Genomic DNA, 21,370 nt, shown 5'->3' on the forward strand with positions numbered 1-21,370 from the left:
CAATGTTTTGATTTTTCTTCACCACATATTTTTTTAAATCTTAAAATCGTATCATAATCGAACAGGCATCAATCAAAATCGAAACATCAATCCGAAGTTCAATGGACCGACTAGGTACTGAAACCTTAATATAAAAAAATAGGTTTTAAAGCTGTCTTTGTTACTCCAGCGCCAATGAGCCATATAAAAAGAGACAAAGCATAAAAACGAGTCGCCGCGGTGTAAAATGAAATAGAAACATAATGTTTTTTGTAGCGCGGTGTCTCCTTCCGACGTTGAGATTTTTGTAATTCGACGTCACCGTAGTTTTCGATCTGCGCAAAACGTAATCTATGGGACCGATCGCCATGTTATATTTTGATGGCGGACGATATTTATAGACATTAAATTAGGTGTTTTCCGATGTTAAAGTGAACAGAAGATCGCCGTCAAAAATGGAGGAGACCAAGGTGATATATTACATAGACGACGAGGAGACTCCCTACTTGGTTAAAATCCCCATATCGCCGGAAAAAGTGACACTTATCGACTTCAAAAACATCCTGAACCGCCCGAATTACAAGTTTTTCTTCAAGTCCATGGACGACGACTTCGGGGTGGTGAAGGAGGAGATCGTGGACGACGGCTCGCACCTGCCGTGCTTCAACGGGCGCGTGGTATCGTGGCTGGTGACGGCCGACGGGTCGAATCCCTCGGACGGCGCGTCGCAGTGCACGGACAGCGGCAAGCTGAAGGCGCGCGCCGAGACGGCCAGCACGCTGGGCGCGCGCGGGCCGCGCTACGGGCGGCGCGCCAACGGGCACTACGGGCCGCAGCTGGACAGCGCGTCCGTGGCGAGCTCCGAGCTGGACTCCACGAGCCTGTTCGACAGCCAGAGCGAGATCACGACCACGACGGGCCGCCACACGTCCGCGTCGCTGGAGCGCGCGCTCACCGAGTGCAGCAGCGTGTCGCGGCTGCAGGTGTCCAGCCGCAAGCGCCCCCAGCGCCGGCGGAAGCTGCGGCCGCAGCTCATGTCCAGGTGGGCCCCCCATTCCTCGACAACCAGTATTTTTACCTAGAACCTAGAACATTTTGAGTGTGTCCAAATACTTGTTCACAAAATCTGGATTATCTCCAATTACAGGAGTTATTTGCATATTATTTTTTGACATCTCATCAAAGATGAAGAAGAATATGGAAGTCTGGGCATTTACGGGGCTGACGACCGTCATAGGCTGGTTTAAGTGCTCACTTTACACGCGTGTAACATGCACAACTGAAAATTGACGATTTTTGATTTATGATGTTGTTGAAAGGAGTAAGCGAAATATAGAACTTCCAAGAATTTGAGTTATGTGGTTGTCGATAATGGGTAGAATTGGTGAATGTTACACGCGTGTAAAGTGATCACTTAAACCAGCCTATGGCAGTCGTCAGCCCCGTAAATGCCCAGACTTCCGTATTATTTTTCCATCTTTGATGAGATGTCAAAAAATAACATTGTCAAACTCTAACATGTGTCTGATAATATCCGCCTCCGTGGTGTAATGGTCAGCGTGTTTAGCTACCGTGCTGATGGTTCCGGGTTCGATTCCCAGAGGGGGGGTTAAAATAAATGGCGAGTGCTTTTGCCTAGAATTTTCACTCATGAATTACATTATATTATAGTAACTTTAAACGTAAAGAGTAAATCCACTCACGAGTAGGCATAAGCTATGAAACTTATAAAGTTGAAGCCTGAGTAGGGACATGATAAACGGGGTTGCATAAGCCGTAGCTAGATTTCAGAGTCACTTGGACGTTAGGTAATTTAAAAAAAACTATAATATTTATTTAAAAATACCCTGGACTGGTTCCTGAAGCGCAGGAGTGATCACCTTGCCTTCATGCAAGAAACGATCAAAATAACACTGCGTCGATTCGATGCAGTGCCCTGTGCACCATTGGGTGCGGATAAGGGTTGTAAGTAAGTAAGTAAATGGTCAGCACGCTCGGCTACCGTTCTGGAGGTCCCGGGTTCGATTCCCAGGGGGGGGTCAAATAAATATAAATGATTTTTTCACTGTTATATTTATTCATTATTACCCTGGACTGGTACCCGAAGCGGAGGGCTGATCACCTTTCCTTCATGTGTTAAACATCAAGATAACACTGCGTTTATATGATGCAGTGCCCTATGCACCATCGGGGTGCGGATAAGGATTTTATTATTATTATTATTATGTGCATATTAAATGAATAAACATATTTTATAAACACAGTTACATTCCGCTATATTATAAGTTTATAAATATAAGTGATTTTTTCACTCTAATATTTATTCATATTACCCTGGACTGGTACCTGAAGCGGAGGGCTGATCACCTTTCCTTCATGTGTTTAACATTAAGATAGCACTGCGTTTATGTGATGCAGTGCCCTATGCACCATTGGGGTGCGGACAACGGTTGGGAATGAGAGAATCATTACATCCTACATTTTGAAAGACAGAAAATATTATGAAAAATAATTTGTCTTTGTGTATTAATATTTAGTCCGGCTCCGCGGCGTAATGGTCAGCGTGTTCAGCTACCGCGCTGGAGGTCCCTGGTTCGATTCCCAGGGGGGGGGGGGTTAAAATAAATATTAGTGAATTTACACTCTATTGTCTTTATTGTCCGCCTCCGTAGTGTAATGGTCAGCACACTCAGCTACCGTTCTGGAGGTCCCGGGTTCGATTCCCAAGGGGGGTAAAATAAATATAAGCGATTTTTTCACTGTAATATTTATTCAATATTACCATGGACTCGTACCTGAAGCGCAGGGCTGATCACCCTTCCTTCATGTGTAAACGATCAAGATAACACTGCGTTTATATGACACAGTGCCCTATGCACCATTGGGGTGCGGATAAGGGTTCTATTATTATTATTATTAATATTTAGTTAATATTACTATGGACTGGTTACTCTGTGACTTCATATAATTAACGAGCGAGATAGCATCGCGTCAATACGACGCAGTGCCCTATGCACCATTGGGTGCGGATAAGGGTCGGAGAGTATTACTCATCCGACCCGCCCACTATATATTATAATGCCCTAACAAGGCGAAACAATTGTCGCAATATAATTTTTTATGTGTTTTTGTTAATAAAATACAACTTAGTAGACTCAAAAAATCTGTGTTTGATTTAAAATTAAAATTAAATTGGTGGTTTGACTTTGTGAGGAATGAAGAGATAAGGCGTAGGACGCAGCAAATCTCGGTCACAACTGTCGTCAAGAAAAGGCGATTCAGTTGGCTTGGCCGTGCACTCCGCATGCCTCCCGAGAGCCGCCATCGAGCCCGCCTCCTTTACAAGGCATCAGGTGCCCGACCACTGCTGATAATTCATCGGCAGTTCTCGTCAGAGCTTCGGGACGCGGATCTGACTTGGGAGAATGCGAGGGAGCTGGCAGCCGACAGAAAAGCCTGGAGACAGTTTGTGGACTCCATGTGCTCCACCTAGGGAGCGGATATGGTTAATAATAATAATAAATTAAAATGGAGCTCTACAAATTAAACGCCAAATCAATAAATAATATTCATATAATTTTTTGACATCTCATCAAAGATGAAGAAGAATATGGAAGTCTGGGTATTTACGGGGCTTACGACCGTCATAGGCTGGTTTAAGTGATCACTTTACACATTCACCAATTCTACCCATTATTGACAACCACACTACTCAAATTCTTGGAAGTTCTATATATATGAACCAATTTAGAAACCTTGTTCATGAATCACTAAAACTTCACTTGAGACATCTATTGGTGAGATGTAAAGAAGCTTTTTATTAAGCAGAAACTCTTATATTAGTATGTGAGATCCGAATCAAAAAATAATATGAAAATAACTCCTGTAATTGGAGATAATCCAGATTTTGTGAACAAGTATTTGGACACACTCAAAATGTTGTAAATAATATTCCATATTCTTCTTCATCTCTGATGAGATGTCGAAAAGTCCTTTTTGTGTGTAAATGCGAACAGACGCGTGTTGAGGTTCGGCCTGTGTTGCAGGACCAGCTCCTACAGCAGCATCTCGGACTCGACCATGTCCCTGAACATCATCACGGTGTCCCTGAACATGGACACGGTGAACTTCCTGGGCATCTCCATCGTGGGGCAGTCCAACCGCGGCGGGGACGGCGGCATCTATGTGGGCAGCATCATGAAGGGCGGCGCCGTGGCCCTGGACGGCCGCATCGAGCCCGGGGACATGATCCTGCAGGTGAGCCCGGCCCGCCGAGGCAACCATTTCCAGGCGTTAAGCTCTGCCCTTGCGGCGCCGAAATTAGGAAAGGTGTGTTGAGATGGTTTGGATGGATGAATGCAGTCGAAATGCGATCCCTCGGACGGATGTGTGGCAAAGCGATGTTTGGTAGATTTTCGAATGATGAAATAAGGAAAGAATGTAAGGCTGAAATATTATCGATAAAATTAATAAATGAAAGGTGTGTTGAGATGGTTTGGACATGCGGAACGAATGCATGGAGCTGGCAAAAGTAGGATGAATGCAGTCGAAATGCGATCCCTTGGACGGATGTGTGGCAAAACGATGTTCGAATGATGAAATAAGGAAAGAATGTAAGGCTGAGATATTATCGATAAAATTGGGAAAGGTGTGTTGAGATGGTTTGGACATGTGGAACGTATGAGTGAAGAAAGAATGGTTAAACAAATTTATGAGGCGAATGTAAGTGGAAAAAAGAGCAGAGGAAGACCGAGAAAAACATGGCACGATCAGGTATGCCAAAAACAAAAGTATTGCTTAGCAAGAGCATCTGTCAGGAAGCCTAGATGCTTCTGTATCAGATCTGGGCATGCGGTGGGACAGCTCTCAATGTAAGTCTGCATACAATATTTGTAGCACACTAACCCTTCCTTGCCATACTTGAAAGTGGTCAGGTTAGGAGTCGTAACAATCGGCGGGTATGTATGAGGAGATGCATGAACGTGGAGGAGGCGAAGAGTGTTTGCAAGGACAGAGTGGTGTGGCGCTCTATCCTCTCTGCCTACCGTGAAGCGCGTGATGGTTAGTTAGTTTTTTTTAGCCCTTGTGGCGCTAGAAAACCACCGCGTACACCGGTGATATTTTTTTAAATTTTATTATTTCGTATGTTAGCTTATATTGCAACTAATATAAACTATTATATACACCTAATTTACTACATATATATGTATATATTTACATTTCCTTACAGTAAACAAAACAGAGTTTGTCCGCCTCCGTAGTGTAATGGTCAGCACGCTCGGCTACCGTTCTGTAGGTCCCGGGTTCGATTCCCAGGGGGGGTAAAATAAAGATTAGTGATTTTTTCACTGTAATATTTATTCAATATTACCCCGGACTGGTACTTGAAGCGGAGGGCTGATCACCTTTCCTTTGTGTGTAAAACTATCAAGATAACACTGCGTTCATATGAAGCAGTGCCCTATGCACCATTGGGGTGCTGATAAGGGTTTTATTATTGTTATTAAACAAAACATTTGTTTTTAAATTTGTTCAGACTCTTTGCATTCTTCATACATTCAGGCATCTCATCATAGATTTTCAAACCCTTATACATTAAACAATTTTTCGACTCTGTTTTTTTTCATAAATCTACTTCTTCATCTTTGTGTAGGCCTTGCGGCCTGTTTTTAAGGGGGATTAGCCTCCTGCTATGTCGATTCTCAGCTATCGACCCATCTCTTTGGTGGTCTGCCCGGGAGTCGTCTACCATGGGGTCGGCCGTACAGTGCAACGTGGGGGAGTCTGGATGGTTCCATTCTCCCCACACGCGCATACCATTGTCTCCTTCGTTGCCTTCCCCGCCTAACGACATCTTCCGTCTCGCATATTTCCCTGATCCTGGCGTTTCTGATTCTATCTCGAAGACTCTTGCCTGTTATGCTTCTCAGAGTCTTCATTTCTGACACTCTAAGCGCGTTTTTTGTGGCAGCGGTGTCCGCTCTACTTTGGATTCCATACGTCATGATGGGTCGAACACAAGTTTTGTAAACCTTAACCGGATCCACGCGGCTCGCATAACCGTATGTGTTTTTACAAAACATGCCCCATACGCGGCTGACATAAGTGTATGTGTTTTTACATTGCTCCAAGTTTCAAACCTCAGTTCAACTTGGAGGGATTTTTTCATGGTGTGGAACTTTGGATAAAATAATACGTCAATCCTCGGCCTCATGACATCTGTTGAAATATCTGACTAATAATTTGTAACATCACAAGGATAAATAAAAGAAGAGATCCCTGATTTTTCTTGCGGTCGGTAATTAGTCCGCGCCATAATCATGCCCTATATCTGTCTCACTCTCGACGCTACGCATCGCCAGTGGGTAAGAGTGACACACGATGCGTGCTTTGATTTATTTATGTAACGATCTAATTTGTTTATATTACGATATATTTCAAGAATAATGTGACACAAGTGTATTATAGAGTACCAAAAAGGCACAATGAATCCCATTGAACGTTTTTGTTTAGGAAAATAAATCGTTTCTTAACTAAATACATGATAAAAGTAATCATTTAAAAAACGGCGAAACACCGCCGCGTACGGGCGTCTCTCAGGAACAAAGTGAACGCGGTTAAAAGGTTAATTTTGCTGCCGATCTTTATCTCAGGGTTTTTCCATATAGCATTAGTTGTGAAAATGATGCAAATTATCCTTGCAGGTGAACGACGTGAACTTTGAGAACATGAGCAATGACGAGGCCGTACGAGTCCTGCGGGAGGTGGTGCAGAAGCCCGGCCCCATCAAGCTGGTGGTGGCCAAGTGCTGGGACCCCAACCCCAAGGGCTACTTCACCATCCCGCGCACCGAGCCCGTGCGCCCCATCGACCCCGGTCAGTGCACACACAGCCCGCACACACACCGACCCTGCACGCACGCAGACCTGCACGCACACTGCCCTGCAAACACACTGCCCTGCACGCACACAGCCCTGCACACACACGGCCCTGCACGCACACAGCCCTCACGCAAACAGCCCTGCACACACACAGCCCTGCACACACACAGCCCTGCACACACACAGCCCTGCACGCACACAGCCCTGAGAGAATTAGAGGAGAATGCAATAGATGGACGTTTTATGAATGATTTTACAAGAGCGACTACCATTTTTACAACGATCTGAGTTATTAAAATATTTGCAATTTTATTGATTGATTGATTTAGTCCGCCTCCGTAGTGTAATGGTCAGCACGCTGGGCTACCGTTCTGGAGGTCCCGGGTTCGATTCCCAGGGGAGTCAAATAAATATCAGTGATTTTTTCACTCTAATATTTATTTAATATTACCCTGGACTGGTACCTGGGGCGGAGGGCTTATCACCTTTCCTTCGTGTGTTAACGATCAAGATAACACTGTGTTTATATAATGCAGTGCCCTATGCACCATTGGGGTGCGGAGTTGGTTGATTCAGCAGTTACTTACGCACGGCCCTGGCGCAGTCGAGTACACTGCCAAACTGGCGGCGCCGGTTCGATTCCCGCCGAGCGCAAGATGAATTCAAGAAAGGTTCATTTGTAATTTATATTTGAGGCACTAACTTTGTGGTTTTCCATTTTATAATTTAAATGTACCTTTTTTAAAAAAAATCACTATATAGTGATTTAAAAACACATTTATTTTTTTATAAAATTTCGTTATAATATATATATATATATACATATATATATATATATATATATATATATATATATATATATATATATATATATATATATATATATATATATATATATATATATATATATACATATACATATACATATACATATACATATACATATATATATATATATATATATATATATATATATATATATATATATATATATATATATATATATATATATATATATATATATATATATATATATATATATATATATATATATATATATATATATATATATCTTTGTTTTAAAATCATTGTAAATTTTTTATTATAACTTAATTATTATGTCTACCGGATTCCAAACTAACCGCTTCTTTATCAAGACTGATTAATACTAAAACACTATCTGTTTTGTTTTAACCCCTATCCGCACCCCAATGGTGCATAGGGCACTGCTTCATATAAACGCAGTGTTATCTCGATCGTTTACACATGAAGGAAAGGTGATCAGCCCTCCGCTTCAGGTACCAGTCCAGGGTAATATAGAATAAATATTACAGTGAAAAAATCACTTATATTTAGTTGACCCCCCCTTGGAATCAAACCCGGGACCTCCAGAACGGTAGCCAAGCGCGCTGACCATTACACTACGGAGGCGGACAAAACACTATCTACTAAACAATATTCTAAGTATTTTGACGGTTAGGGAAAGAAGCTTGGGTAGATCTCAAGTAGCTTGATTTTTTTGTGTTGATTGGCAGTCACAGTCAAAAGGGATCAGGGCTGTTGAGGGATTGGAAACATATTCAATAACTGACTTAGAAAAATCGTTTACTTGTGTATTAACACGTCGTCGGCGGGACACGGCATTTGCCGTTTTTGTCGACTGTCGGTTATCGGCGGGAAACGGCAATATACGGGTTTGTTATCAGCGTGAAATAAAACGCGTTGAAGGGTAATCTGCTACCCGGGTGCTAGGCAACAGTCTGTTGACGTTATTTGAGATGCCTTGTCCGGATTGGCTAGTGTGTCGCTTGTAAAGGCGTCCCCAGAAATCTAGAGTTTTTATGCGATCTCAATCTCCAGTTTAGTTTGAGTCATTTCACGTATTGGACTATTTTTCATACCGCTCGCACTGTTTTGTTTACTGTTTGGTATGTTATTATTTGAATATGTTAGCATTGTATAGGGAATGATACCTCGGAGGGGAAGACTATTTTTTATAGTTTTCAATGCTTCTAAAATTGTGAAATACGGAATACTTAATTAAAAATTATGATTTTAATTTATTTTTGATGATCAAATGTCATAAATGATTTCTTTGAAAATTTCAATCGAAAATATTGTTTGGTTTAGAAATTGTCAATTTTAAGAAAGCGATATATTTTTGCGCTAATCGCGAAAAACACCCGCTATAGGCTAGAGTCTATTGTTTTTTGACATCTCATCAAAGATGAAGAAGAATATGGAAGTCTGGGCATTTACGGGGCTTACGACCGTCATAGGCTGGTTTAAGTGATCGCTTTACAGACGTGTAACATTCACCAATTCTACCCATTATTGACAACCACACTACTCAAATTCTTGGAAGTTCTATATATATGAACCAATTTAGAAACCTTGTTCATGAATCACTAGAACTTCACTAGAGACATCTATTGGTGAGATGTAATATAAGAGTTTCTGCTTAATAAAAAGCTTCTTTACATCTCACCAATAGATGTCTCTAGTGAAGTTCTAGTGATTCATGAACAAGGTTTCTAAATTGGTTCATATATATAGAACTTCCAAGAATTTGAGTAGTGTGGTTGTCAATAATGGGTAGAATTGGTGAATGTTACACGTCTGTAAAGCGATCACTTAAACCAGCCTATGACGGTCGTAAGCCCCGTAAATGCCCAGACTTGCATATTCTTCTTCATCTTTGATGAGATGTCAAAAAATAATATGAAAGTAACTCCTGTAATTGGAGATAATCCAGATTTTGTGAACAAGTATTTGGACACACTCAAAATGTTGTAGTCTATTGTTCGAAGCGCCCGACTTCAATGTGTTAATTAGTCGTTTTGTATGGAGGATAACGAAACACCAATACACATTCTGTATTATTGTGACGCACTCGCTCGCAAACCAAGTCGCATCCTCGGAGGACCGCTACTGGACTCCGAGACAGTGAAGGTCGTGAGCTACATGACTCACGTAGGTCTTGAGAGTGAGCTATGATACACAATAGATATAATATGGTCGTAGTGACCGTTACGCCTCCGTGGCGTAACGGTCAGCGTGTTTAGCTACCGTGCTGGAGGTCCCGGGTTCGATTCCCAGAGGGGTGAAAATAAATATTAGTGATTTTACACTGTAATATTTATTTAATTTTACCCTGGACTGGTTCCTGAAGCGCAAGAGTGATCACCTTGCCCTCATGTAAGTAATGATCAAGATAACACTGCGTCAATTTTATGCTGTGCCCTATGCACCATTGGGTGCGGATAAGGGTTATAAGTAAGTAAGGAAGTGACATAAGGGATGCAAGATTCCTAGCATTCGCATTTCAGCGGATACTAGTTGCCTAGAAAAAGTGCTATACTTTGTTATTCAACTTTATGGAATACCGTAGCAATTTAAAACACCCAAAACACGCCAGCTCGCATCTACTACGCTGAGACAGTTGGGGCTTGTGCGCCCGTATACCTCTCCGCCGTTATGGAGCGCCTGGCTGCCGAGGTGTCGGAGATGCCCGGCAATGCCGCCAGTGACAACAAGGCCACCGGCATCATCCCCCGCCGTCTGCAGTTGACTATCCACAGTGACGGGAGCTCGACACGCTGCTCTCCGGCGCTACCATCGCTCGGGGAGGCGTCCTGCCCAACACCGTGGCCGTGCTCCAGTCCAAGAAGACCGAGAAGAAAGGGCAATAATACGGCGGCTCCAATTTCCCCCCTTCGGACTCTTTTTTTCAAGCAAGCGCCCTTGAAGTAGTATTTTACGAAAATGGCGCTATTTAATCATGGGAAATTATCATTATTAGTCTGTAACGTGTGTGTTGATGTGACGCTTGCAGGCGCGTGGGTGGCCCACACGGCCGCGCTGCGGGAGATGTCCTCGGCCCCGCTGCCGCCGCCGCCGGCGCTGCAGGCGGAGGGGGGCCCGCTGCACGTGGGCATGGACCTCGCCGCCGTCGTCCGCGCCATGCTGCGACCCGACTCGGGTGAGCTGTCTAACTAACTAGCTAACTAACCATCACGCCGCTTCGCCGCAGGGGTAGGCAGACAGAATAGAACGCCACACCACTCTGTCTTTGCGAACATTCTTGTGTAATGGCCCTGCCATTTAACGTTCGCACTTTTATTGTCCCTTTTAGAAAGTCGAGGGACGCGTCATTTGCTTGCAATATGTTGGCCGGCCTTTGGTTTAAGATGCGTTCCCATGACCATCATAAATCGGTACAGCATTTATGATTCCCTGTCCTAAAGCAAGAGGGTTTTTAAAAATAGTCTAATTTGGTATTTCGTGAAAGTCGGGTGTAACATAACTTAACAGAGCTGTTTGGAAGCGCGTGAGTATTGACTGCCGTATTGTTAATTTTAAATAAACATTTATATAAATGGATTATCTCCAATTCCAGGAGTTATTGTCATATTATTTTTTGACATCTCATCAAAGATGAAGAAGAATATGGAAGTCTGGGCATTTACGGGGCTGACGACCGTCATAGGCTGGTTTAAGTGATCACTTTACGCACGTGTAACATTCACCAATTCTACCCATTATTGGTAAATAAATTATCTGGTCAAATTATAAGCTTAAATAATAAAAATGAAAATGGTATTTTCTGGCGTTACTCATGTGTGTGATTATAATCCAGGATTCGGACCTCACATACTAATATAAGAGTTTCTGCTTAGTAAAAAGCTTCTTTACATCTCACCAATAGATGTCTCAAGTGAAGTTCTAGTGATTCAAGAACAAGGTTTCTAAATTGGTTCATATATATATAGAACTTCCAAGAATTTGAGTAGTGTGGTTGTCAATAATGGGTAGAATTGGTGAATGTTACACGTGTGTAAAGTGATCACTTAAACCAGCCTATGACGGTCGTCAGCCCCGTAAATGCCCAGACTTCCATATTCTTCTTCATCTTTGATGAGATGTCAAAAAATAATTTATATAAATAGTTGATACCATGTTTTTAATTCATACTCGCTTCAGTCCAACCTGCCTCCTGACAAAAAGGGGACTCAGGTGTCCTGTTTAATAGAGACGTCATCAAGTACACGACGCGTCTGTCATACTATTACACTTCGCCTCTTCCACGATCATGATATATCGCTCACTCTTTTGTGTTTGATTTAAAATTACTACATAAAATAATGTAATAGTTGGATTTAACATTGGCTTGCGACAAGCTCAAAGGAGAGACACATTTTGTATGGCCGGTTGATTATTTAAAAATTTTACCTGATTGGATTCCAGGTCTGGAGATCCGGGACCGGATGTGGCTGAAGATCACCATCCCCAACGCCTTCATCGGGGCCGACGTGGTGGAGTGGGTGCTCGCCCGCGTAGCCGGCGTCGCGGACCGGCGGGACGCCCGCAAGTGCGCCGCCCACATGCTCAAGGTGCGGCGCCATCCCCCTCCCTCCCGGCGAGCCCAGTGCGGGCCCAGCCGCGAATGCTAGATGCAAGGCTGAGATGAGCACTATCCCGCAAACTGAGGAAGGCGGGTCGGGATGGTTTGGGAAGGATGAGAGTAGACTGGATGCAGTCGGGATGCCATCTCTCAGTGCGGCAAGACCATGTATGGTAGATGTTCCAATGGTGATATAAGGAAACGGTGCAAGGCTGAGATGAGCACTATCCCGCAAACTGAGGAAGGCGGGTCGGGATGGTTTGGGAAGGATGAGAGTAGACTGGATGCAGTTGGGATGCCATCTCTCAGTGCGGCAAGACCATGTATGGTAGATGTTCCAATGGTGATATAAGGAAAGGGTGCAAGGCTGAGATGAGCACTATCCAGCAAACTAAGGAAGGCGGCTTGGGATGGTTTGGGAAGGATGAGAGTAGACTGAATGCAGTCAGGATGCAATCTCTCACAAGAATGTGCTACAAAACGGTGTATGATAGACATTCGAATAGTGAAATAAGGAAGGAATTCAAAGCTGAGATAAGCATTATTGATAAAATTAAGAAAGGCGTGTTGAGATGGCGTGAGTGAGAAAAGAATGGTAAAAAAAAATTATGAGTCGAATGTAGTTGGAAAAAAGAGCAGAGGAAGACCGAGAAAAACCTGGCACGATGAGGTATGCCAAATACTATAAAGCGGTCAGGTTAGGAGTCGAAATAATCGGCGGGCATGTATGAGGAGATGTATGAACCTGGAAGAGGCGAGGAATACTTGGGAAGACAGTGTGGTGCGGCGTCCCATCCTCGTAGCTCACGCGCGCTCTTGCATTGCAGGCGGGCTACATCCGGCACACGGTGAACAAGGTCACATTCTCGGAGCAGTGCTACTACGTGGCGGGGGACGGGCTGAGCGCGGCCATGGCCGGCCTGCGCGTGGGCGCCGGCAGCCCCGCGCCCAGCGACTGCCTGCCTAACCCCAGGTCAGTCCTCCCACCTTCTAGAGTCCCTAGAGTCCGCACCGGCACTGTGCATAATGCCCTCCCAGAGTCCCCTCCACTGGGACTGCGCATACTGCCCTCAACGGTGGCGGGGAGTGCTCTTCCACAAGTAGCTGGAAACAGTGGGAGTGAGATGACGCTTAGAAAAAACGAAAAACCCATTATTTTGCTAATTCATCTCTTTTCCACAAATTAAACCATGGTAAAGTGTCCTCGAGGTAGTAATTTACTTAAATGGAGCTGTGTAAATTGAACAATATTATTTTAATTTGAAACTCACCTTACCATTCATCGTTCACTTTGTGTAATACCACCTTTTGAACGATGAATGATAAGGAGATTGTTATATTAACCTTTAAACCGCGTTCACTTTTTTCCTGAGAGACGCCCGTGCGCGGCGGTATTTCGCCGTTTTTTAAATGATTACTTTTATCATGTATTTAGTTAAGAAACGATTAATTTTCCTAAACAAAAACGTTCAATGGGATTCATTGTGCCTTTTTGGTACTCTATAATACACGTGTGTCACATTATTCTTGAAATATATCGTAATATAAACAAATAAGATCGTAACATAAATAAATCAAAGCGCGCATCGTGTGTCACTCTTACCCACTGGCGATGCGTAGCGTCGAGAGTGAGACAGATATAGGGCATGATTATGGCGCGGACTAATTACCGACCGCGAGAAAAATCAGGGATCTGTTCTTTTATTTATCCTTGTGATGTTACAAATTATTAGTCAGATATTTCAACAGATGTCATAAGGCCGAGGATTGACGTATTATTTTATCCAAAGTTCCACACCATGAAAAAATCCCTCCAAGTTGAACTGAGGTTCGAAACTTGGAGTAAAGTAAAAACACAAACGGTTATGTCAGCCACGTACGGGGAATGTTTTGTGAAAACACATACGGTTATGCGAGCCGCGTGGATCCGGTTAATATACCACAAAGTTATACCCTTCGTATACGGTGCTAAAATCTTCCGCATGCACCAGTGATATGTATTTTGTACACCATATGAAAGTGTGGTTTAAAAACGGGAAAAATGTTTATATTCCTAAATGTTGCTTTTATTGACAATTTTGTAATGTTAGCTCCCGTAAGTATCTGAAAACGAGAAAAAAATACATCGCAAGTAACTGTCATAGCTGGTGTAGCGACACGACCGCCGCGCAAGACGATCTGCGCACTACTGGCGCATTAAACACGCTATGACATGTGCGTATAATGACATAGGAAACGTTTGTGTATTGGTGATTCTATCCCCGATTTTTTCACAAATCATTTATTTCCATATTATTTTTTGACATCTCATCAAAGATGAAGAAGAATATGGAAGTCTGGGCATTTACGGGGCTGACGACCGTCATCATTTATTTCCGTCGCTGTAAATGAATAACTTTATATTAAAATAATTTCATGTAATACATGATTATACTACGGAGGAATATAAAAATTGTGAGCCCGTATCTATTATATTTTAGAGCACACATATAAATAGATAACACTCCATTTATGATGCAGTGCCCTATGCACTATCGGGGTGCAGATAAGGGTTTGAAGAAGAAGAAGATATAATATTATAACTTACATTTCTTTATCAAATAGTCAAATAGACATCAACAATATTTCCCTTAGACGTTTGAAAAGAAACATTATTGACGTCTATACTGACCGCTTTGTGTCATTTCAGCGTCATCGGACCCGCCAGCTACATCCCGTACAGCGGGCAGTACAACCCGCACGGGTACCAGCCGATGCCGTTCAAGTACACGGCCAGCGAGCACACCACTCTCTACGGGTAACTACCTCCCTGTCCTCTAGGGGCCCCCTAGAGCCTTCATATACGCCTTCTTCCTACGCCGCGTTTACCTTCCACGCCGCCTTGTAATATAATACCTATTACTCGCTATTTCTCTCCCCTCATACAACGGCCCGAGTACTCCACGCTGAAGGTTGGCAATCATCGTGTCAGTCTGCAGCCGCTCTGAGCAGCGCCCCAGTGCTGCAGCGGAGCCAGGATATACGCCTTCTTCCTACGCTGCGTTTACCTTCCACGCCGCCTTGTAATATAATACCTATTACTCGCTATTTCTCTCCCCTCATACAACGGCCCGAGTACTCCACGCTGAAGGTTGGCAATCATCGTGTCAGTCTGCAGCCGCTCTGAGCAGCGCCCCAGTGCTGCAGCGGAGCCAGGATATACGCGGAGTTGCCGAGCCAGGATATACGCCTTCTTCCTACGCTGCGTTTACCTTCCACGCCGACTATATATATATTATATATATATAGGCCATATATATATATATACAGTGCAATGTGGGAGAGTCTGGATGGTTCCATTCTCCTCACACGCGCATACCATTGTCTCCTTCGTTGCCTTCCCCACCTAGCGACATCTTCCATCTCGCATATTTCCCTGATCCTGGCGTTCCTTATTCTATCTCGTAGACTCTTGCCAGATATGCTGCATTTCTGTCACTCTTAGCGCATTTTTCAACAATAAACAAATCAATTAATTAATATATATCATTTTACATTTACAGCTACAACCGGGAGGAGAGCGTGCTCTCCGGGAGCGGGGGTTCCAGCGGCTCCGAGCACCTGACCGCCAAAGAACATCTCGGTGAGTACTTCTAAACTAACTAACTAACCATCACGCCGCTTTCCGCAGGGGTAGGCAGAGAGAATAGAACGCCACACCACTCTGTCCTTGCAAACATTCTTCGCCTCTTCCACGTTCAAGCGTCTCCTCATACATCCCCGCCGATTGATTCGACTCCTAACCTGACCACTTTCAAGTATTTGGAATACTTGATCGTGCCAAGTTTTTCTCGGTCTTCCTCTGCTCCTTTTTCCAATTACATTCGCCTCATAAATTTGTTTTATCGTTCTTTCCTCACTCATTCGTTCTACATGTCCAAACCACCTCAACACACCTTTCTTAATTTTATCGATAACGCTTGTCTCAGCTTTGCATTCCTCCCTTATTTCACTATTCGAACATCTATCATACATCGTTTTGTTGCACATTCTTCTGAGAGACCGCATTTCAACTGCATTCAGTGTACTTTCCTCCTTCTTTTTGAGTACCTCTTCTTCCTTCTTTTGAGTCTTGTTCCTCATTACTGAGGGTTGTGACCCTTGCGGATGCAATGACTCTTCTCCAGTTGTCCCTTGACTGCGCTGCACGTAGCTCCAACCACCGGGGTGCCTGCTGCTGCCTTAATTTGATCGGTCCATCGTGTGAAGATCTTCCTCTCCCTCTCTTCCTCTCCCTCTCTTCCTCTCCAGGCTACCGTGCATTATTTTACATTCTTACAAGTAATTGGGTACTGAAACTATGTACTTATAGCAAGTAAACACCTTCCAGTGAAAGCTGAAGCAGCAGTAGACCTTACCAACCAAGTATAGAAGGATGAAAGTAGGCTGGATGCAGTCGGGATGCCATCTCTCAGTGCGGCAAGACCATGTATGGTAGATGTTCCAATGGTGATATAAGGAAAGGGTGCAAGGCTGAGATGAGCACTATCCAGCAAACTAAGGAAGGCGGCTTGGGATGGTTTGGGAAGGATGAGAGTAGACTGGATGCAGTCGGGATGCCATCTCTCAGTGCGGCAAGACCATGTATGGTAGATGTTCCAATGGTGATATAAGGAAAGGGTGCAAGGCTGAGATGAGCACTATCCAGCAAACTAAGGAAGGCGGCTTGGGATGGTTTGGGAAGGATGAGAGTAGACTGGATGCAGTCGGGATGCCATCTCTCAGTGCGGCAAGACCATGTATGGTAGATGTTCCAATGGTGATATAAGGAAAGGGTGCAAGGCTGAGATGAGCACTATCCAGCAAACTAAGGAAGGCGGCTTGGGATGGTTTGGGAAGGATGAGAGTAGACTGGATGCAGTCGGGATGCCATCTCTCAGTGCGGCAAGACCATGTATGGTAGATGTTCCAATGGTGATATAAGGAAAGGGTGCAAGGCTGAGATGAGCACTATCCAGCAAACTAAGGAAGGCGGCTTGGGATGGTTTGGGAAGGATGAGAGTAGACTGGATGCAGTCGGGATGCCATCTCTCAGTGCGGCAAGACCATGTATGGTAGATGTTCCAATGGTGATATAAGGAAAGGGTGCAAGGCTGAGATGAGCACTATCCAGCAAACTGAGGAAGTCGGGTTGGGATGGTTTGGGCATATGGAATATTGTGGATTTTGAATTTGGTGTTGTTTGTTTGCAGGCGCGGGCGAGATGAAGTCGGCGTCGAGCGGTTCCCAGACGGAGGTGTGCGGCAGCCCCGCGGCGCCCCCCGGCTCCGGGGGCCGGCGCTCCCGCTCCTCCGGCTCGGAGCCCGCGCACGAGCGCCCCGTCATCTTCCTGTAGCGCCGCACCCCCGCTCGCCCCCCGTGCACTCCGGCTACTCCGTCATTCCAAGCTCTCCTCGTGGACTTGCTTCGCTCTTCGCTTGAACCATCTCAACACACCTCTCTTGACTTGATCCGTTATTTATTTATATGTCTGGAGCTTAATTTGAAGAACTTCATGTTAATTTACATATTGACCGTTATACTGCTTTCCTCGTTCCATGTTCCGCCAGCAGATTCAAAGCCCGTCGCTTTCGACTTATTTTTTACATCGGCTCTTCTTGAACTGATAGTAAAAGAATCAAGAAATCACTCACTCCTTTCAACAACGTCAAATATCAAAAAACGATTTTTCAGGAGAACGTTTTTAAAGTATAAAAATATAATAAAATGTATTAAAAATATATATCAAGCCACTTATTGAACTTTTTACTGTGCAACAGATCTTTTTAGGTAAAACCTGAAGGTTTTTTATCCATTTGAAAAATATTTAGTATATTTAAAAAAATAATTAAACAATACCTTTTCTTCAAAATGCAAAAACAACACTTTCTGCCCTGTAGCGGGTAAATATTAAGTTAAAAATATGCCGCTTTTGCTGGGATATAGTACATTATCTGGGCATTCTGAGAACATGCACAACTGAAAATGGACGATTTTTGATTTACGACGTTCTTGAAAGGAGTGAGCGATACGCACGACATCTCTAAAATGCAAATTTGAAACCGAAATCAAGATAGAATTATTGGAAAGTGACCTTTATTAGAGTCATACTGGAAATGAGAACTTACGGCCGTAGGCCGGACATAGGCCTGTTTAAGTGATCACTTTACACACGCGCAACATTCGCCAATTACACCCGTGACTGACAACCGCACTATTTAAATTATTCTTATTATTTATATATCCCTTATCCGCACCTTGTGGTGCATAGGTCACTGCATCAAATTGACGCAGTGTTATCTTGATCATTACTTACATGAAGGCAAGGTGATTACTTCTGCGCTTCAGGAACCAGTCCAGGGTAATAATAATAATAATAAAACCCTTATCCGCACCACAATGGTGCATAGGGCACTGCTTCATATAAACGCAGTGTTATCTCGATCGTTTACACATGAAGGAAAGGTGATCAGCCCTCCGCTTCAGGTACCAGTCCAGGGTAATATTGAATAATGAACTTATATTTATTTTACCCCCCTTGGGAATCGAACCCGGGACCTCGAGAACGGTAGCCGAGCGTGCTGACCATTACACTACGGAGGCGGACGAAATCACTAATATTTATTTTCACCTCCCCCCCCGGGAATCGAACCCGGGACCTCCAGCACGGTAGCTAAACACGCTGACCATTACACCACGGAGGCGGACGAAACTCAAATTATATATATATTGATAAATTGATCGAATTCGAAATGTGGTGTTTGAATTCACTAGAGATATCTGTGGTAGGATGAGAGGAACTTTCCATGAGGCAGAAACTCTTTCATTTGTATGCGAGCTCCAAAAATTCATGTAAAAAATTGACTCCTATAATTAGAGTATTTGGACGCATTCAAAACGTTGTAAATCTATTATTATCTTTCTTAGCACCCTAACCATCCCGACACTGCCTTCTTTATTAGCCTGATTGATAACGCGTCTATCGTACTTCATTTTTCCGCGCATTCCTCCCAGAGAGATCGAGATCTTTATCTTGTTGCCGTGGCAGAAATGAAACCCTAGACACGCGAATTGGAGCAGTGGACATGGTCGCAAATTTGGTTAATGAAAAATGTCATTTCTTATGACCCGTCACAAAATACAACACGGAAATTGAAACCCATTGTCTTTTCGTCTCGGATCAAATATATATATATATATATATCCTTCTTGTACCCCTTAGCCGCACCCGATAGTGCATAGGGCACTGCATCGTGTTGACGCAGTGTTATCATGATTGTCACTAACATGAAGGCATGCGCTTCGGGGACCAGTCCAGGGTTATATTGAATAAGTATTAGAGTGAAAAAGTCACTTTTTGAAATTTATTTTCACCCTTCCCTGGGAATCGAACCCGGGACCTCAACACTGCGTCGATACAGCGCAGTGCCCTGTGCACCGTTAGGTGCAGATAAGGGTTTTAAAAAATAAATAAAATAATATATGTATATATATTTATATATATATATATATATATATATATATATATATATATATATATATATATATATATATATATAATTTTATTTATTTTTAAATACGTCCGCCTCCGTAGCGTAATGATCAGCACGCTCGGCTACCGTTCTAGTGGTCCCGGGTTCGATTCCCAAGGTGGGTAATATAAATATTAGTGATTTTTTCACCGTCATATTTATTCAATATTACCCTGGACTGGTACCTGGAGCGGAGGGCTGATCACCTTTCCTTCATGTGTAAAACGATCAATATAACACTGCGTTTATATGACGCAGTGCCCTATGCACCATTGGGGTGCGGATAAGGGTTTTATTATTGTTATTAAACAAAACATTTGTTTTTAAATTTGTTCAGACTCTTTGCATTCTTCATACATTCAGGCATCTCATCATACATTTTCAAACCCCAACAATTATGCGACTATATATATATATATATATATATATATATATATATATATATATATATATATATATATATATATATATATATGAATAAGTTCATATGTAGACGGCTACATATGAACTTATTCATTATATATATATATATATATATATTTTTTTTTTTTTAAATTGTATATACATTTTTTTTTTATTAATTTTTAATCATTTGTAGAAATCATATTATGACTTATGAAATTTTAAATGTGGCCATCTCTTTAATACGGTATTTAAGTATGAAGATATTTATATATATATATATGTATATATATATATATATATATATATATATATATATATATAAAATTTTCTAAAATGAAACTTATCGTTAGGCTTTTATTGTATTAAAAAAATCCTATATATATACGTAACTCTGGCCACATTTCTTGTTGGCTACACCCAGTGGTGCGTAGGGCACTGCGGCCTCTCTGGAGGGAGTATTTATTGGCTGACCAAATTTATAGTGGCCGAGCATTTTGGCTATCTGTTCAACTGTTGTGTCGGGTTGTGGTCCCGCGGTTAGTGTCGCGGACTCTTGAGTCAGAGCTTCTCGGTTGGAACCCGCTCTACCACAATTTGTTGCCTATTTCTAATAATGAGCCGCTTAGGCTCACAGAAATAGCACAAAATTGAAATGTTTGCGTATAATAATAAAAACACAAAAAATATATATATACATATTTTTTAAAAAGGTACTAATTTATTCAATGAATCATGTGATTTGTTCAATAAGTTGCTTGATTTGTTCAATGAGTTACTTGATTTGTTCAATAAGTTACTTGATTTGTTTGATGAATTACTTGATTTGTTTAATAATTTACTTCGTTTGTTCGGTAAATCACTACATTCATCCAATGAATTACTATATCATTAAATAAGTCACTTGTGGCACTCTATAAATTGCTTCACTTATTCTGTAAATTACTTGATTTGTTCAATAAATCACTTAATTCATTCAACAAAATACTTGCTTTGTTCAATGAATTACTTCGTTTGTTCAATGAATCACTTGATTTGTTCAATAAATTACTTGATTTGTTCAATGAATCGCTGTAATTTGCAGATTTGAATTACTTAATCATTGCTACCCGACTGGGTGGCGGAACAATAGCACCGTACTGTCAAGGAGCATT

The 21,370-nt window shown here is 42.5% G+C and overlaps 1 protein-coding gene across 1 annotated transcript; it reads left to right on the plus strand.

The window, feature by feature from the left end:
- Positions 1 to 299: 299 nt before the first annotated feature.
- On the plus strand, positions 300 to 18,162 carry dsh (Segment polarity protein dishevelled). The gene is made up of 9 exons (XM_088265165.1): positions 300 to 1,021; positions 4,026 to 4,236; positions 6,684 to 6,855; positions 10,696 to 10,842; positions 12,108 to 12,253; positions 13,092 to 13,237; positions 14,954 to 15,061; positions 15,807 to 15,886; positions 17,496 to 18,162. The coding sequence occupies exons 1-9, from the start codon at positions 435 to 437 to the stop codon at positions 17,636 to 17,638; spliced, it is 1,740 nt and encodes a 579-aa protein (XP_088121291.1). The 5' UTR covers positions 300 to 434; the 3' UTR covers positions 17,639 to 18,162.
- Positions 18,163 to 21,370: the final 3,208 nt, after the last annotated feature.

This window comes from Brachycentrus maculatus, unplaced genomic scaffold (genome assembly GCF_059751285.1).
Source record: "Brachycentrus maculatus isolate JH-2025_06_01 unplaced genomic scaffold, ASM5975128v1 h1tg000243l, whole genome shotgun sequence".
Classification (NCBI taxonomy): domain Eukaryota; kingdom Metazoa; phylum Arthropoda; class Insecta; order Trichoptera; family Brachycentridae; genus Brachycentrus; species Brachycentrus maculatus.

Coding starts and splice junctions, on each gene's coding strand:
- dsh (XM_088265165.1), top strand. CDS start 435: ATGGAGGAGACCAAGGTGATATATTACATAGACGACGAGGAGACTCCC. Junction 6,856..10,695: donor CGTGCGCCCCATCGACCCCG/GTCAGTGCACAC, acceptor TGACGCTTGCAG/GCGCGTGGGTGGCCCACACG. Junction 12,254..13,091: donor GCGCCGCCCACATGCTCAAG/GTGCGGCGCCAT, acceptor CTTGCATTGCAG/GCGGGCTACATCCGGCACAC.